Source organism: Carya illinoinensis, chromosome 6, assembly GCF_018687715.1.
Source record: "Carya illinoinensis cultivar Pawnee chromosome 6, C.illinoinensisPawnee_v1, whole genome shotgun sequence".
Classification (NCBI taxonomy): domain Eukaryota; kingdom Viridiplantae; phylum Streptophyta; class Magnoliopsida; order Fagales; family Juglandaceae; genus Carya; species Carya illinoinensis.
In genome coordinates this window covers 4,364,982-4,382,670 of record NC_056757.1, presented here as the reverse complement: position 1 = coordinate 4,382,670, position 17,689 = coordinate 4,364,982, and the positions used below count along the sequence as shown (strand labels likewise).

The 17,689-nt window shown below is 39.6% G+C and overlaps 1 protein-coding gene and 1 pseudogene across 1 annotated transcript; both read right to left on the bottom strand.

Moving 5' to 3' along the window:
- Window positions 1-5,588: 5,588 nt before the first annotated feature.
- Window positions 5,589-17,385, bottom strand: LOC122312561 (annotated as a pseudogene).
- On the bottom strand, window positions 7,039-7,735 carry LOC122312441 (ATP synthase subunit 9, mitochondrial). Its single transcript, XM_043127047.1, has one exon. It carries the CDS (start codon window positions 7,382-7,384, stop codon window positions 7,070-7,072), a length of 315 nt encoding a protein of 104 aa, XP_042982981.1. The 5' UTR covers window positions 7,385-7,735; the 3' UTR covers window positions 7,039-7,069.
- Window positions 17,386-17,689: the final 304 nt, after the last annotated feature.

Below are 17,689 nucleotides of genomic sequence, written 5' to 3'. Positions count from 1 at the left end.
CAGCGTGACGACGACAACCTGGTGGTTGTTTGGGCTGTTAGGCGTGCAAGTCTGCGACGGTACGCCATGCGCCATGCGAGTCTGCGACGGTGTGTGCGAGAGATGAAGAGAGTGAGGTGAGACCGTGAGACTGTGATTGACTGGTCTGTGAGTGGTTCGAGACTGATGGAAGAAGAAAGGGCTCAAGCGGTTTGGTCATCACGGAGCAAAACGACGTCGTTCCTATTTAATTGGAACGGCGTCGTTTAAGACAATAAAGAAATAAAATAAACATTAAACACAGATGCAAAACGACATCTGTGTAAATTATTAAAAATAAATCGGAGTTCGGAGCCATGACTCCGACTCCGACTCTGACTCTGACTCCAACTCTGAGTTCCGCTCAACTTGCCAAATCTATTCCTATTTTCGAAACTCCGACTTCAATATAGTCGGAGTCGGAGCGGATGTCGGCCGGAATCAGAAATTTCAGAAATCTATACAACCCTATGCTGTAGCTAGATCCACCGACAACCCACTCTCACTATTCATCTAAGTCATTTGTATTTCAGTAATCATTTTATTTTATTATTTAAAAAAATCTAAATTTAATCTAAACATATTAAGTATTAAAAAACCTTTTCAATATTTTTATTTAACTATTTATATATAAGTAATGTTATGTACAAGTTTTAAATAAACAAGCCAATGTAAATTTAGTACTTGTACAAATCATATAAACTTCTATTAACAAAATATAAAAATCCATCACAAATAATATCCAAGCAATTTTATAATTAAATCTACCCACTGATCACTTTTACAATTTAAGATTAATATAGAAAAATAAAAATAAGAGTAGTGTATATATAACATTTATTTTTTTTAATTACAAACCGAAGTCCTAATTAGTAATTACACTGTGCCTTGTCATTCAGAAATTGTCAGCCACTAATAGCAGTAATTAATAAGGATTGATAAGAGATTACAAAATGACAGGGATTGATTGATTTTCTAGCTTATAAACTGCATCCAGACGGTGTACCCATCAAAATCCAGTTTCAGGAAGGTAAAGTCATAAATTAAAATGCTATATAGTTTATTATGTCTAGGATAATAACAAATGCATGGCCTGCTACTAGGCCGCCTAACGTGAATCGATAAGTGTGTCTTTGACTCTTTAGTGTAAATATATATATTTTTTATTATTTTTTTAAACATCTTTAAATATTTTTAAAAAATTATAAATTTATTAATAATTAATTTTTTAATCATTAAATAAAATAAAAAATAGAATAAAATACACTATGTAAATGAGAAGACAGAAACATAAGACAACTTAGCATTTTCCATGAATTATATGCTAACTGAAATTGACAACTGAGGGGCATACATAGTGACATTTACCTAAAAAATTAGTAACTCCCGCATGCTTTAGAAGAACCGAAAGCCACCCACATAATAATTTTATTCTAATTTTATTAAAAATTCTTACTTATTACGGATGATTATTTTGTTAATTTAGCAGAAATAACCTTTTTTAATTAATTAATTTGAACTAGTTGGTGGATCAAACAAGAAAAGCCAGCTTCCTTCCTTCAGAAATTAATGGACTATATATATCACTAACCCACTTGTGAATTGTTCGTTATCAGGGAGAAGAATGATATTTAACATTCCATTTCATAATATTTTTTATTTTTTATTCTTGATTTTGGTTTAACATTCTCTGAAATATATAGGAATTTCTAATTTTTTTTAAATGTTTTTTTATTTGGTCAAATTTAATTGCTCGAAAAAATTTCCCGGACAGCTAAAAAGAAAATAAATAAATAAATATTTATGTATAAATAACAGGAAATATAGAAGTAGTCAACTCTTCATTGGTCAAGTACTACTTATTTAATAGGGAATTAAAGTTTGAATTGAACTTCTTTTTTCCATCCCTTTGTTATACGTTGGTGTATTAATGGTCGTATATGCATGCTTGCATGAGAGGAAGGGCTCTCGAAGAAAATAATTGATTATTTCTATAATCTTTTAAAACTTTTGAGTAAAATCTTCATATGGGTTTTAACCAAATTTTGTGAAAGTATGTGGATAGAATAAGAATTTTAGGATTATTGAATATCAATGATTAGGTTTTAAAAGTTGGCACAAAATGTTAACTTGGCACCACCACATAATGTTACGTAATTTATTAAAAAGAATACAAAAATATATTTAACGTAAAGTCATATAGTTTATTAAAAAATAAAATATTTAAATAAAAAATGTGTTCAAAAATTTAAAAAGAGTAAGATTGAAATTCTAGATTCTCTCTGCTCCTTTTGTGTTTATATTTTTAAATTTTTTTAATAAATCAAGTGGTATTATATGGTGGTGCCACATATTCATAAAGTTCATCTAAACGGTAAGTTTCAAATAACTAAATACTATTATTCAAAGTTTTGTTTTATTAAAGTTTCAAATAACTACATAGTATTATTAAAATTATTTTTTATTAAAAAATCGTTTCACTTTTATGTGTGTATTTTTCACGAAGACCAAGGCAAATGAATAGGTGAATTAATTAATTTTGAAAAATGGAATTTTTATAAAACATTCGGACTCAATTAGTTTCGGAAATTATAAGTTTTGAAACCCTAACATAAAAAGCGATGGAGTACTAGAAGCTGGTCCTACAAGTTCTATATATGCTAATTAGTGGCTATGACTAGATAGATCCATAAACAGATCTTGCTTGTTTAAATATCAAAAATTTTATGTGCGGGTAGACCGGGGTAGCTCAATCTGGTTTTCAACTCGAATGAACAGTCTTAAAAGGCTAGGTTGGGAGGATCCAACGGACTACGGAGATTTCAAGCCACACATATTTACTAAAGTGTCATCATGTTTATAATAAGACTGTGTTTAGATGTTGAGTTTAATTATTTTTTATGAATAATAGTGAGTTAAGTTGGTAGAGTGAGATATGTGAAGCCATTTAAAATGAGTTTAGATGTGCTTAGATATTAAAATAAATTTAAAAATATTTATGAAAAGTTGAAAATGTTGTGAATCTTACGTATAAATAGGTATTGAGTTAAATAGGTATAACTTAAAGAGACTTTAAGTTAAGATGAGTTTAATAATTTAAGAGTTAGATATTTGAATATTAGACTCAATTTAAAATTAGATTAAACTGAGTTAAGTTCCGTTAAGTCTAACAATCAAATGAGCACTAAGAGACCATTCAAAATATAGTTAGATGGCGAATTTAGGAATCATGCAAGATGATTCTACTAAAACTACTGAAAAGTGGGTGTAACCAAGGAAAATCTGTGCAACCTAGTTTCGAAATTCGAAGATCCCTATTGGTATTGCGTGGGAAAGAATGGACAATAAGGAGATAGAATTGGCTAGCATTAGGCTGCCGAACGTATCGAAGATAATAGACTTGACCGTTGTAATTTTATAACAAAGCCTCCAATCTTCATAGAAAGAAGCGGCGCGTGAGAGTTATGCGCACAAACAACAAAAAAAAATAGAGTTAAAAGGAAAATGGTCATGGAGTATTGGAACTACGTAATCAAGTTGGGTAGGGGTTTGTATGTACCCAGTACCCATGATCCACAATTTCTGACTCCCACAAAAGTTTAACCGAATTCAACGACCCATGCAATATTTGGTAAACTTTGTGTGCGCCCACCTTAAGAGCTTGTCAATACTTTCCTAAATCAAAATTGTCAGATTCAGAAAGCAAGAATCCTCAGCCGCTAGAGAGAGAACCTCTAGCTTCTTTTTAGAAACCCAGTAAAACCAATAACGAGTCTGGGGGCAGGGGGGATGGGGGCTTCGGCTCCATCCACCTTCCTTCCCCCCTCCCTTTTTTCTTTTCCTTTTATATGGTTTTTTAGTTTAGATTTGGTCTAAAAATCTTGTTTTGGTGTTGAATAAGCTCTCGGGTGAAGGCTGAAGGAGGAGCTGTATCCCCGTGACTCAAGCGCTGTGGCCAAGCCCTAGGTTTCACCCCTTTCCGGATGTTTATGGTGACCTATGGCAGAGAGGACTCGGTGGTCGGATTGACATATGGTCTTTTGAGGTGAGTGGCAGAGCGCTGGCACTAGTCTTTTAGGGTGGTCTTTCGCGGACGTGCAACCCGTTGTGGGGGTGGTTAGATGGTTGGCAGTTGCTCTGTTTTTTGGCTTAAAACAGGGGTGGCGTAGGTTGGGTTTGTATCACTGAGGGCTGCTCCCGTGGTGGTCAGCCGCTGGAGTGGTTTTGGTGCTGCAGGATCGAGGGAAAGGTATGTGAGAGGTGCGGAAGCGAGGGCCGACCAGAGTACCGGGGCGCAACTGAGCAGAAACTCATTAGGGTGTGGCGTGGAGGATGCGGCGTGGGCTGACCTGAAAACTTCTATCATGAGAGCAGTGGTTTGTTTGGTACTTTTGGTTGGTTTCCTGCGCAAATGGTGAATCTTCAGTGATGAAGACGGGCGGCGGCAGCAGATGGAAGAGATGAACCCTAACGAGTTGGGCCCCCACGTGCAAGCTGGGCCTTTAGTTTTTTTAGACTAGTCCATTTTTTTGTGTTTTTGTATTTTCTTTTATTGGTTTGTTTTAGCTTTTATAAAAAATAAAAAAATAGACTAGTGTCCCATTTCCTCTTTTAGAGGAAGATGGGTATTTGTCCTACTCCTCTTTTGAAGGAAGGTAGGCGATAGTACTCTTCCTTCCTTCTTGGGAGGAGAGAGTGTGGTTGTACTCCTCTTTGGGAGGATGGAGCTTGGGTGTACCTCTCTTCTTTGGAAGAAAGGTCGTTTTATCTCTACTTAGACAGAGTGCTTTCTCTTTTGACTGCTATCAGAAGAGGAGGTGTAGAAGTTTAGATAATGTCCGTCACAAAAAAATTTGTTGGCGGGGGAGCCCCTAACAGTCGAGTAGTTTTGGCTGATAATATGGATTGTCCTGTATTGATTAGTCACAGATGTAACTTCGATTTCAGTGAATGAAATTAATGTCTATTTTTAAAAAAAAAAAAAAAAAAAAAAAAGAAAGCAAGAATCCTAATGTCAACGTGACTCAAAGTTTCAAACTTTAGATTTCATAGATAGACACAAGAAACTGTAAAGGGAGGACTAAAATGAACTGATATGTAGAGATGACTTTGAAATAGATTAACGAAAGTGAATAATAAAAAATTTAACAACCATATAAAGAATCCTAAAATTTAAATGGTTTGGCTTGAGCAATAGCTTACATCCAATGGCAGAGTCGAACTCAAAGAATTCACCATCATAAAGATTAAGTACAAGAGAGCAATCATAAATAGCTCATCAATCCCAAAAGTTCAAATATAACCAATGAGCTCTCAAAATCACACAAAATGAATTCTTTCTCTTTCTGGATGCAACTCTCATCTTTTCTCTTTACAAAAACAATTTTATCTATAAAACGATGCAAAAACTAGATTTTCTGAACATTCGCTGGAGTAGACTGTCAAGGGTAGAGGTGAAAGCCGATCAGTCCAGACCGGACCGAACCTTGATAGGATGGGACGGGATCGTACCGACCGAATTGAAAAAATACATTTTTTTTAATTTTTAAATATATTTTTTATATATTATTTTATATAATTGACATCGACCAATTGTTGAATAGTGTATCTGTTTTTCCCCAAGCCTGAGTGCCATCTCTAGTAGAGCTATGCGCCCAACCATTTTGGGAACCAGGTAGTGAATGTAGGCTAATAACAATCTTTATTCCATATTTCCTACGGATAATTAAATAAAACACCCATTGATCATGAGATACTTATTGATCATCAGAAACCATGCATATATATTTTTTGATGTAATAGCTAGCGTAGTATTAAATTCATAAATTAGGATAATATTATATAATATTGTTCCATATGTAAGTTGCCTCGAGCTATCATGCATGCAAGTTTGTGAGTTTTTAAACCCTATTAATCTGGCTATGATCATAAAAAGATCAAATGCATGTTACCAAATTAAACATGTACATTAGATATGTATGAATGCATGCATTAAAGTATATGTACTCAGCCCAAGAGAAGGCATTGTCTAGAGCTTCCAAGGAACCCCCAACGTAGGGATATGGAGGAGTCAGATCGCTTGCTATCCACCAACCAACTGGAATTCTAACACCGTTTAGCCCGTTTTCTGCTATAAACTTGAAGTCATCTTCCACTATGAATGTGTTTCAATACCATAGTTGCACGGAAATTGCCTGCCGGACAGAGGGGCCAACTCTATTCCAAGAAAAGACTGAAGAGGTCCAAGATCCTTCATATCTTAAAGGCCAGCTGATCCTTAAGAAAAGAAATGAAATGGCATCAGCCCCATCTTTAGAGATAATAAATCGACATATATCAAGCACTAGGCGCTAACAGACAAAGGCACTAACAGGACAAAAAACAAGCTTCAAACGAGAATGAAAAGATCAAGAGTACGTTCAGTGGTTAAGATCCGTGAGCGAGACCCAAGCAGGAGAAGCAAAGGTAGAAGAAGCAGAGGCAGCAAGACCTATTGATATATCGATCTATGGCATCATAGATAGAGAGAAAGTTTCTTTCACGTAGTTCCACTAGCTTCAGTAACATATTGGCTAGTAGATGCATACCAATATGACTAGTTAGGGCGATCCAGCGGGAACACGTTACCTTTGACTCAGCCCACCTCTGCTTGCTCCGGGCAAGTAGCAAGATGCCATATCAAGCGCTACGATGCTGTTGAAACCGTCCTGGAACCTTTGCCTTTCTTCCCTGGTTCACACACGGGTGGTTGGTTATGAATCACATCATCAAATGGGAATCAAGTGCTTCAACTGGTAAACTTGAGCTCTTGACTGTTACTATGAGTGCCTCAGCTAGCTATGGCTCTTCAAGCCTTGGCGCTTTGTTGAAGTAAGTGGAAAGCGAATGCACAGCGCTTCTACTCACATGTCGGAACACATAACATACATTTGTAATAACACAAGCGCGTGCACGTCCCTTAATGCTTCCCCTCCTTCACTACGCTCGTCCCCCCTCGGGGAGGAGAATGTTTCTCCCGCCTCCATTTTCTTATGTGAAAGAGGTGCTTGCTTTATGAAAGTTCAACCTTCGATCGGAATATGGATGAGATCAAAAAGGCCATCATTGAGGCAAACGATGCAATAGCTTCGGTTAGAGCAAAGCCCAAAATGGCATAACCAAATGATTGTTTAGCCAATGATGGATTTCGCGCTACGGAATGGATCAAAGAACTGAAGACGTTTCCAATACTGTAGCAGCTCCCCTCCCGCTTAGTCCAGTTCGGGAATCCTCTTCGTGATTTCCAAGAAGTGACAAAGAAACAATAGAAGAAAGGAGTGTAGGATTGGTATGGGTCGCGCGCGGGCTGCCTCAGCTCCCAACTCATCTGGAGAATGAATTGGGCCCCTATGTTGATGATCTACTAGTTGATTCAAGATCTGGGTGATTCATCCCATTTAACTAGTGCTGCAATCAGTCGGGAATCCGAAATGACGGCACAGTACAAGCCACCATACCTCCGGAGGCTCCGCTTTGCTGCAGATCCACTCTGGTTTCATCCCAAACCTCTCCTTGATCCATCCTCTTTTATTCTGATTGTGGGGCATTCAATGCACTTAATGTAGACCAGAAAGAAGAGGCTTCCTGTGGGCTGGGGGAGTAGCCGCCTCTTCACTCTCCTTCAGCCGATTCAGATACCGAATCGTATCTCTTGGAGAGAAAGAGTAGTTGCCCCGCCCCTGCACCAGTTACAACAATCCTGTATATGGCAGAGGAGGAGATATTCTGTATATGGCATGGTATATAATAATAAAGTATATGGCAGGCTATAAGATACTTATAAGGAAATGTATAAGCCAATCAATCAAGCAAATAGGCGCGGTTGGCTAGCGAAGGAAATCCGGTACACAAATCTGTTTAATGAATGAAATATCGGGAATTATAGCCAGGGGTAGATGCGATTTGCGTCCAAAAAGGATGCTTCTGACTAATAGCATTCAATTTGACGGGGTTTATGCAACTTATTGTATTCCATGGAAATTGATTCCTTCTTTTCCAACCAGATTCATGAGTGAAGGAAAAGATCAGATGGATTGGACCATCCCTCTTAGAGATAGACAACCAAGCTGCGACTGATCAACTACTGACCATGAAAGCTAAGGATAGATATTGAACCTTCCAAAAGAAAAGCGGCACATCTATCTTAGCCAACCTTTGAAGACATGTCGCATTTTTGCCGTGGTTAGGCTGTAAGATTTTCAGGAAAAACAGATCAAAGCCTATTTTCCTCTCTTGTTTTCGCCCCTGTCTGTAAGACCGACTAGCGCACTCGCATCTCTCTCTTGTGAGGCGTGAACCTTTCCTATATCCTATCTTTGTGAAGTGTGCCCTACCCTATAGATGAGTTAAGATAGAAACATATCCATTAATGTGTCTTTTCTTTAGCGGGTCTGTGTTCCGTATACCTCCCCTAGTGAATCGCATAGTAAGGATATATATTTAACTCCATGAAAGGGAAAGACCGGACTCTATCCCATTACTTGGGAATGGAGGGAAGAGAAAGCTGCCTACCTTAGAGAGCTACAAGTCCCATTAAGGTATAAGGCTGAATCCCTCTCTTCTCGATACCTAGCCTAGGAAAGAGATTAGTATAGTAGGCAGCTTAGTTCGGTAATAAGGTCTCTAGGACAAGAGCATCCTGCCTTCAAGAGCAAAGAGCATACGGAAGGTACTCCGCTTACAGTTAGAATGGAGGGCAGGTTAAGCATCATTCCTTATTCAACTACCTATTAGAGAAGAACGGCAAGCTAGAAGACAATGTTAGGTAACAACAGACATTTCTAGGGATTGTCTGATCTTGCATGAGATTGTCTGCTACTCGGAATAGAAGGAAAGAGCGGATAGGTCCAACAGAGAGATTGGGGGCACTTCACGCTGCTATTGCCGATGCACATCATGGGCATCCCGCTTTTCTATGTTATATAGACTTGTATGTAACTATTGAGAGTGAAGATATTATACACAACGTGACTATTCCACCAAAAAGTTTTCTTTTAGTCCAAAATGATCAATATGTACATTCAGAACAAGTTATTGCTGAGATTCACGCGGGAACATATACTTTTAATTTTAAAGAAAGGGTTCGAAAACATAGTTATTCTGACTCAGAGGGAGAAATGCACTGGAGTACGATGTATACCATGCACCGGAATTTACATACAGTAATGTGCATCTCTTACCAAAAACAAGTCATTTATGGATATTATCAGGAGGTCACTTCATTCATTATGAACTAAAAAGTGTAAGGCTGATTAGTGAGGTCTTAAAAACTTCATACAATGAATGATCAACCATTCCATTTGTGCTTTCAGCAAGTAGGCGACGCGAATCTATGCTTTCTATCTTTCAATCGAATACCAATTGCTTGGATGCGTTTGAAAGCCTCGAGATAACTTGCAGAAAAAATTCTTTCTAGGTTTGTCTTGTGTCTCCGTAACAAATGGTCCATTTATTTTTGGCCAAACGATAGGGATTGAACCCGCGCGTGGTGGATTCACAATCCACTAGCCTAAAAAGCGTTTGGGCGCTCTACGTACAATGTAGACTCCATCAGATACATATCGATTTCTTTCTAATGGATCAAGAATAGATAGTTGTCTTATCAATATATAGAAATAGGAGATTTTCCCTTATTATTGATGGATTCCCTCTCTATCTATTCATACTCTTTCGATCTATTAGAATAGATCAGGCTACCTATCAATCGATTTGAAAATAGCACGTTCATATCGCTTTTCGTTCATTTTTGCCACGCCAACATAGCCGCATAATAAGAAGCAGGCGAAGCACGCAACTAGAAGCGCTCGCTTTTAGCCCTTGAATTCTTATTCACGAATGAATTTTGGGAAATCTAACAGAAAGATTCGATTATGACTTCATAGGGCCAGTGCTGTTGTTGCATGCGTGTAGGGCCGTCCCCCACTCCCATCCCGGGGCGCTAAGGGGCTCTTGTTTTTTGAACAAACGGCAGTGTTTTGCTGACGCCTCGAATCAAGCTTTTATTGCGACATGCTATGTTTTCTCCCCCATTGCTAGTAGGTTGATGGGTCGCACGCCCGGCACACATGTTTTGGCCTTGTGTGTCCATAACTCAAAATAGGTGACCTAACAGCTGTCACCCGACTAAACATACCAATAGTCACCATATTCATATGGGCTACTGAGGAGTAAGCAATGATCTTCTTAAGATCGATCTGTCTTGAAGTGGTCAAGGAAGTATATATTATAGCAATCGCACTTAGAGTATAAATGAAAGGAGTGGAACAAAGTGTTGCTTCGGGAAACATGGCTATTGAAAATCTTAAAAACCCGTGGGTTCCCAATTTTGAAGGAATTCCTGCCAAGATGACGGATCCTACCGTAGGTGCCTCTACGTGAGCTTTGGGTAACCAAATATGAACTGGTACCATAGGCACTTTCACGGCAAAAGAGGTGAAAGAAGCAATCCATAGAAAGATTTGGCGCTGCTCACTAAATTCTGTGGTTAATGAAATTTGTAAATTGGTGGTTCCTGTTTGGAGAAGAATCAACAGAATAGCTAATAGCATAAAAATAGATCCAAGTAAAGTATAAAGGAAAAACTGATATGCTACCTTGATCTTTCTTTGTCTCGAACCCCATGCCCCTATAATAATTGTAGAGTAAGGGTTGGCCCCAAAGCGGAATTGACCAGTGGTGGTTGGTCGAAGCTCCAATAGGTCGCCACTCCCTTCTTAGGGAACCTTACGTGAGACTTCCACATCATACGGCTCCGTCTTGAGCTTTTGTCGTCGGCCCTTGTCATTAGACCACTATCTATCTATGCATGTATTTTCAGCCTGGACTCTCGAATCTTTTGCTTCTCGGGTGGTGGTGAAGAATGCAGCTTGCATTGCAGGAGATGCTCGTCGCGTCCCTTAACGCTTCCCCTCCTTCACTACGCTCTTCTCCCTCAGGGAGGAGAATGTTTCTCACTTTGTAGGAGCTGCCTCTGAATTACGGCTCCCCTCTGCTTTTGAGGGCGACGGGGAGCCTTATACTCAGCAGCTCTATGAGTGAGGCTAGTTCAACCGTTCGTGAGTATCCCCTGGAACTCACTTACTGTGGAACATCTGGCTCATTCTTTCTTTTTCTATTTTTAGAGGATTTCATGGGTGAAACAAAGGCCTACGGGGTATACCAAAGCTTTTTCTATTTTTAGAGGATTTCATGGGTGAAACAAAGGATTTCATGGCTCATTCTTTCTTTTTCTATTTTTACGTGTGTTCCAATGCTCCTGCGTGCATGAGATTCATGAATGTCTGGTACATGATGATACAAATTAATCTGAATTAATTATTGTATACGCGATATTAATAAAATGATTAAGAATATTGTCATATTTTTTAGGCAGTTAGATTTTAATTATGGCTTTTGAATTAAATATTATAAATATTTATTCACTCAGCATTCGTTGCTGTAGACAACTGATATATAGCTTAAAGTTAATGGGAATCTCTGCGATTTCAAAGGGTGAGAGTACTGATCAAAAGAATGCACTGATGAATGCAGGTAAGCTTGGGATGGGATGATATGGCCCATCCCAAGCTTACTAGATCAAAATTTTCAAGTTTTTATCTGAATTTGAATGTCTTAAATTGAAGAGAGAAAATTACATAAAATGAACCAATTAAGAAGAAACAGATGTTTACCCTCATAATTTGTGGGGCTCTCTCTGGTCCATAGCCATTAGTTACTTGAAACTCTCCTAGCAACCCTCCTGTGTTTGATATCTCAAAGACTGAGGGATCATTCTTTTTCCATTTGCTTTTCCCTGCAAAATCTGCAGTCACCACCCCCTTTGCTTTCACCTGTACCATTTCACCAAATTTAAGCAGGTAATATGGATCAAGACAGAAACAATATTAAATATTTATATAGATAATATTATTGGTCATATCATAAGATCAGAAAGCAATATTACCTGAAGGAAGAATCCATTGGGCGCTTTGATTCTCACAAGGCTGGAATTACCTGGTTTTCTAACAATCTTAAATGTCTCTGATTTTCCAGGCGCGTCCGCAATGGCTACCACATCTACCCCATTCCCATTGGTCATGTCCAGCCCCACGAACTGCCTATTGTAGACTCTGAAATTGAAAGTTTTCTCATTGATCCTCCATAGCTATACCAAACAAAGAACACAGCTTGTATGTGTCAGCGATCGAAATCAAAGAATGACAATTTTTTCAAGCTTGGAACTTTCAAATCATAACCATTTTTAACCAAGCAACTCACAGTGAATGTCTCCCACGCAGAACCAACAGTTCTGTTTGCAACTATATTGGTTCTATAAGGGAATCCGTATGATTCACGTCAATCCCTTGATTCATGGTCCTCCCAGATTTTACTTTATGTAATTTTGATTTGTAATCAATCTGTTTATAGTTTCTGTTTATGGCTTTACATTCCTTATTTAGCTATAGTCTTGTATTATATATTGATAAGTTGTAATGAGAATGGTAACAAGTGTTCTGGTAATCTCTTGCGTAAACTTTATATGGTATCAGAAGGTTTTCTTCTCTCACGAGAATAATGATCCTCCTCTGCACTATGTCGTCCAGCATACATTCTACTCCCCACTCTGTCTCAGGAGGCTCCGATCCTTCCATCGACCTGCCTTTGGTTACCATCAACACCTCTAGTCAACTAACTTATAAGCTTACTGCCTCAAATTATCCCTCCTGGCATGCAACCTTCATAACCATCTTATTTGGCTATGATCTAATAAGTTGTTTGGATGGCACTCTTCCGTGTCCCCCTACACCCACCGAGAAGTCCTCTTCCTCTGCTTTGGCTCGCTATGCACACTGGTATCACCAAGACCAATTGCTGCTCAATGCAATCTTCTCTTCGGTTTTTGAAACCGTCATGCCTCTCATCGCCATGACCACTACAAGTCGCGATGCTTGGCAGCATCTTGCTTGCTTGTTTGCTAGCAAATCTTGAGCTCGGATCATGTAGTTGAAGGAGGATTTAACTCTTATCCAACGGGGTTCTAGCACGGTGTCAGACTTTCTTCAAGCAGTCAAGTGATCGCTGATGAACTCTCCCTTATTGATGCACCCGTTTCAAATGATGATTTGACGCTCTATGTTCTTAATGGTGTTGGCTCTGAGTTCAGAGACATGGTGGCTCCCATTCACACACGCGAAACAACTCTCTCCTTTGCTGAACTACATGACTTGCTCATTGGTCATGAGCACTATCTTAAACGCATGGATGGCAATACTTCCGCTCTTGTTGTCACAGCCAACTCTTCCCAATGGAAACAGTCCAATGGCCGATTCAAAAACAACAAATCTCGCTCCAAACAGCCTTCCACCAATAAATTTGGGTCCAAGAAGCCTCCTGTTGTTTGCCAAATCTGTGATCAGACTGGACATACAGCCAAAACCTGTTTTAAACTTCAGTCCCGCCCTGCTGTGAATTGCACCACTTCAACAGCTCCACCGACTGGCAAATGGCTTCTCGACTCTGCGGCATCTCATAACATCACCTCTGACCTCACCAATCTCTCCATTCACTCTGAATATGAAGGACAGGATGAGGTGGTTCTCGGTGATGGTACATATCTGTCGATTTCTCACATCGATTCTAATACTCTTTCTTCTCCTTCTCGATCCCTCACCTTAAAAGATACCTTACATGTGCCTCTCATTCATAAAAACTTGATCTCTGTTCACAAATTTACTCATGACAATAATGTCCTTGTAGAGTTTCATCCTCTTTTTTACCTTGTAAAGGATCGGAAGATGGGGGCAGTTCTCATGCGCGGTAGGTGTGAAGATGGGGTCTATCCGGTGGCTTTCAGTTCCTCTTTTCCTCAGGCCAATCACCTTCAGTTAACTGGAACCCGTGTCTCCTTCACTCGTTGGCATCACCAGTTGGGGCATCCCACTCCAAAGATCTTGTCCTCTCTTATTCGCAGTCATGACTTACCTGTTTCATCCTCTCAATCTCTCTTGTCTTGTACTTCCTATCAATGCAATAAGTCTCATAAACTCCCCTTTAGTTCTACTTCTCTCAAGAGCACTGTCCCTCTTGAATTTTTATATGCCGATGTGTGGGGGCCCTCTCCAGTTCCTTCCATTGATAGTTATCGTTATTATTTGTTAATTGTTGATCACTTCACTGAGTATTGTTGGTTCTACCCCTTACGACATAAGTCTGATGTTAGTACTACGTTTATGCAATTTACCACCTTGGTTGAAAATCAATTTTCATGCAAAATTAAAAATCTATATTCAGACAATGGTGGGGAGTTTATCAAACTACACTCCTTTCTTAGTAATCGTGGCATTAGTCATTATACTATTGCTCCCCACACTCCTCAACAGAATGGCACGGCTGAACGTCGTCATCGTCATATTGTCGAAATCGGCATGACCCTCCTTCATCATGCTTCGGCTCCCTCCACTTACTGGACCTATGCTCTAGCTACTACGGTCTACCTTATTAATCGTCTTTCTACACTCTTGCTCCAACGTAAAAGTCCCTTTGAAGCTCTCTTTAATCGGGTTCCTGACTATCACAAACTACGTACGTTTGGTTGCCAATGTTATCCTCGGCTAGTTCCTTACCGAACCAATAAGCTTCAACCGAAGTCCCACCCTTGTGTTTTCCTGGTTTACTCCCTCACTCAACATGCATTCAAGTGTCTAGACCTTCACACGGGCAGGTTGTATCTTTCTCGCCATGTCACCTTTGATGAACATGTGTTTCCCTTCCAAATTGCCCCTGCTCATGTTCCCAAACCTGTTCAGGTCTCTTCCCCTGCATGCATTGATGTTCCTTCCCCCGTGCCACCTATTACTCTTCCTGCCTCAAATAGTTTGCCGCTTCCCCCTCTTGCAGCTGTGTCTTCTGCCCTCGCCACTCCGACTACTACTCCAGGTATGTATCCTTCTTCTCCTCTTCCTTCTTCCTCTAGCACTGAGTCTCCCTTGGCAGCAACTTCTTCACCATCTCGTCGCACTCATCCTATGGTTACTAGAGCTCAGAACAATATTTTTTGTCCTAAACAACTCTTGGTCACCACCAAGCATCCGCTTGTCTCCTCCTTGGAACCGAATTTATTGCACTAGTTTCCCATGGCACCTGGAAACTTGTTCCTAAACCCCCTGCCTCTAACTTAGTTGGTTGTAAATGCGTGTTTCGTGTTAAGCGACACCCCGATGGAACTATGGACAGATTCAAAGCACGCCTCATCACCAAAGGATTTAATCAACGTCCTGGTGTGGACTATAGTGAGACTTTCAGCGCCGTTATTAAACCCACCACCATTCGGCTCATTCTCTCTTTGGCTCTCTCCAATGGTTGGTCACTACATCAACTCGATGTTAATAACGCGTTCCTGCATGGCCAACTCACCGAGCAAGTCTTCATGCACCAACCAGTCGACTTCGTTGATCAGACTTATCCTCATCATGTCTGTGCACTTTAGAAGTCCATATACGGCCTCAAGCAGGCCCCTAGAGCCTGGTATAATGCTCTGCGATCTGGGCTCTTGGCCCTGGGATTTTTTAACTCCAAGTCCGACACCTCTCTGTTCATCTACAATCGGCACGACATTCTCTTCTATGTCCTGGTTTATGTAGACGATTTAATTCTAACCGGCAACAACCCTCAATTTCTGCAGCATGTTGTTAAGTCTCTGGGCGACAAATTCTCTCTGAAAGAACTGAGTGACTTGCATTACTTTCTAGGGGTGGAAGTTATCCCCGTAAAGCAGGGTCTCTTCCTATCTCAGAATCGCTATGTCCATGACCTCCTCACTCGGTTATAGATGACTGGTGCTAAAGAAGTTCAAACACCTATGGTCGTCTCTGCTAAGCTTCTTCTCGATGATGGTACTGCCAAATGTGATGCCACTGAATATCGTCACACTATTGGTTCTCTTCAATATATATCTCTTACATGTCCCGACATTGGATTTGCCGTCAATCGTCTTGCTCAGTACATGCATCAACCCACTATCTCCCACTGGCAACATGTCAAACGGCTCCTGCGGTATGTCAAACATACCATTCATTTTGGCCTTCTTTTACGTCGCCAAACCAACCCTGTTCTTTGTGGTTTTTCTGATGCCGATTGGGGGGGTAATCTTCAGGATCGTAAGTCCACAATTGACTATATTATTTTTCTCGGCAACAACCCCATCAACAAGCGTACCTGGAAGCAAAAAGTCGTTGCTCGTTAATCCACCGAAGCTGAGTATCGAGATCTTGCCACCGCTGCCTCGGATATGGCCTGGATACATTCTCTTCTCCGTGAACTTGGTATCCAGCTTCGAGACACTCCTCTACCTCTGTGCGACAATGTTGGTGCCACTCAACTCAGTCTCAATCCCATTATGCACTCCCGTATGAAGCACATCGCCATTGATCTTCATTTTGTACGAGACTATGTTCGCCGAGGTCAGCTGCGAGTTGCCCATGTCCACACCGATGACCAGCTTGTTGATCTTCTCACCAAGCCTTTGGCACGTTCTCGTTTTCACATTCTACATAGCAAAATCAACGTCACCGATGGCACCTTAATTTTGAGGGGTCGTATAAGGGAATCCATATGATTCATGTCAATCCCTTGATTCATGGTCCTCCCGGATTTTACTTTATGTAATTTTGATTTGTAATCAATCTGTTTATAGCTTTACATTCCTTATTTAGCTATAGTCCTGTATTATATATTGATAAGTTGTAATGAGAATGGTAACAAGTATTCTAGCAATCTCTTGCGTAAACTTTATAGGTTCCTCCTCCTATTTCAATGCAAAGATATTTCCCAGTTGCAACCGATTTGAACAGAGGCTGAGCTCCATCCTAATGAAGTTACAAACTCAAACAATGAAGCAATATCGATCAATAGTTATATTTAGAATATGGTCATGAGGCACGGTCTCATGCACTGTTGATATCACAGAGTTTGGTTTGCCAAAGAAACTTAAAATAAAGATAAGTAAAAACTAAAAGATGCATGTACCAACCAAAAGATCTTTGTTGGGGATGCCATCAAAGAGAGAAGGTGTAATATATCCTTCTGTAAGCAACCAACCTCCCAGGTTAATAGCTTTCAGTCAAAACCTTGGTTTTACCCTCTTGCCATGAGAAAAAGATACCATACAGAAAAGAAAAAGTAAGCCTAGTAGCAATATTCTTGAATTGATCTCCATTTGTATATGTTGTTATCCCCTATGATCGAGTATATCATATTTATAAGGTTTAACAAGGATGAAATTGAATACACAGCAGAGTCAAAATCCAGAAAGTTGAAATTTTGATCCTTTTGGGATTGAATAGTCTTTGTGGATATTGTTGATCCTTTTTAAGAAACGAAATTTTGTAACGTTTTTTTATATGATGCATAATGACGTTGTTTGCAATGCAAAAACGTTTGTATTACTGCAAACGTTTTTATGGCTGCACCAAAGACTATTGCTTCATTGTTTGCTTTTGTACTAATCTCTTAATGCAAACATTTCTCCTAATGCATGATTGGCTACATGATACAGGTGGATCTGAGTCAAATAATGCTGAGTTGTTACCTATTAACTACATTTAGATTTGACTCATTTTTTGATAAGGAAGTTGACCCCTTTTGGTTTGATGTGCAG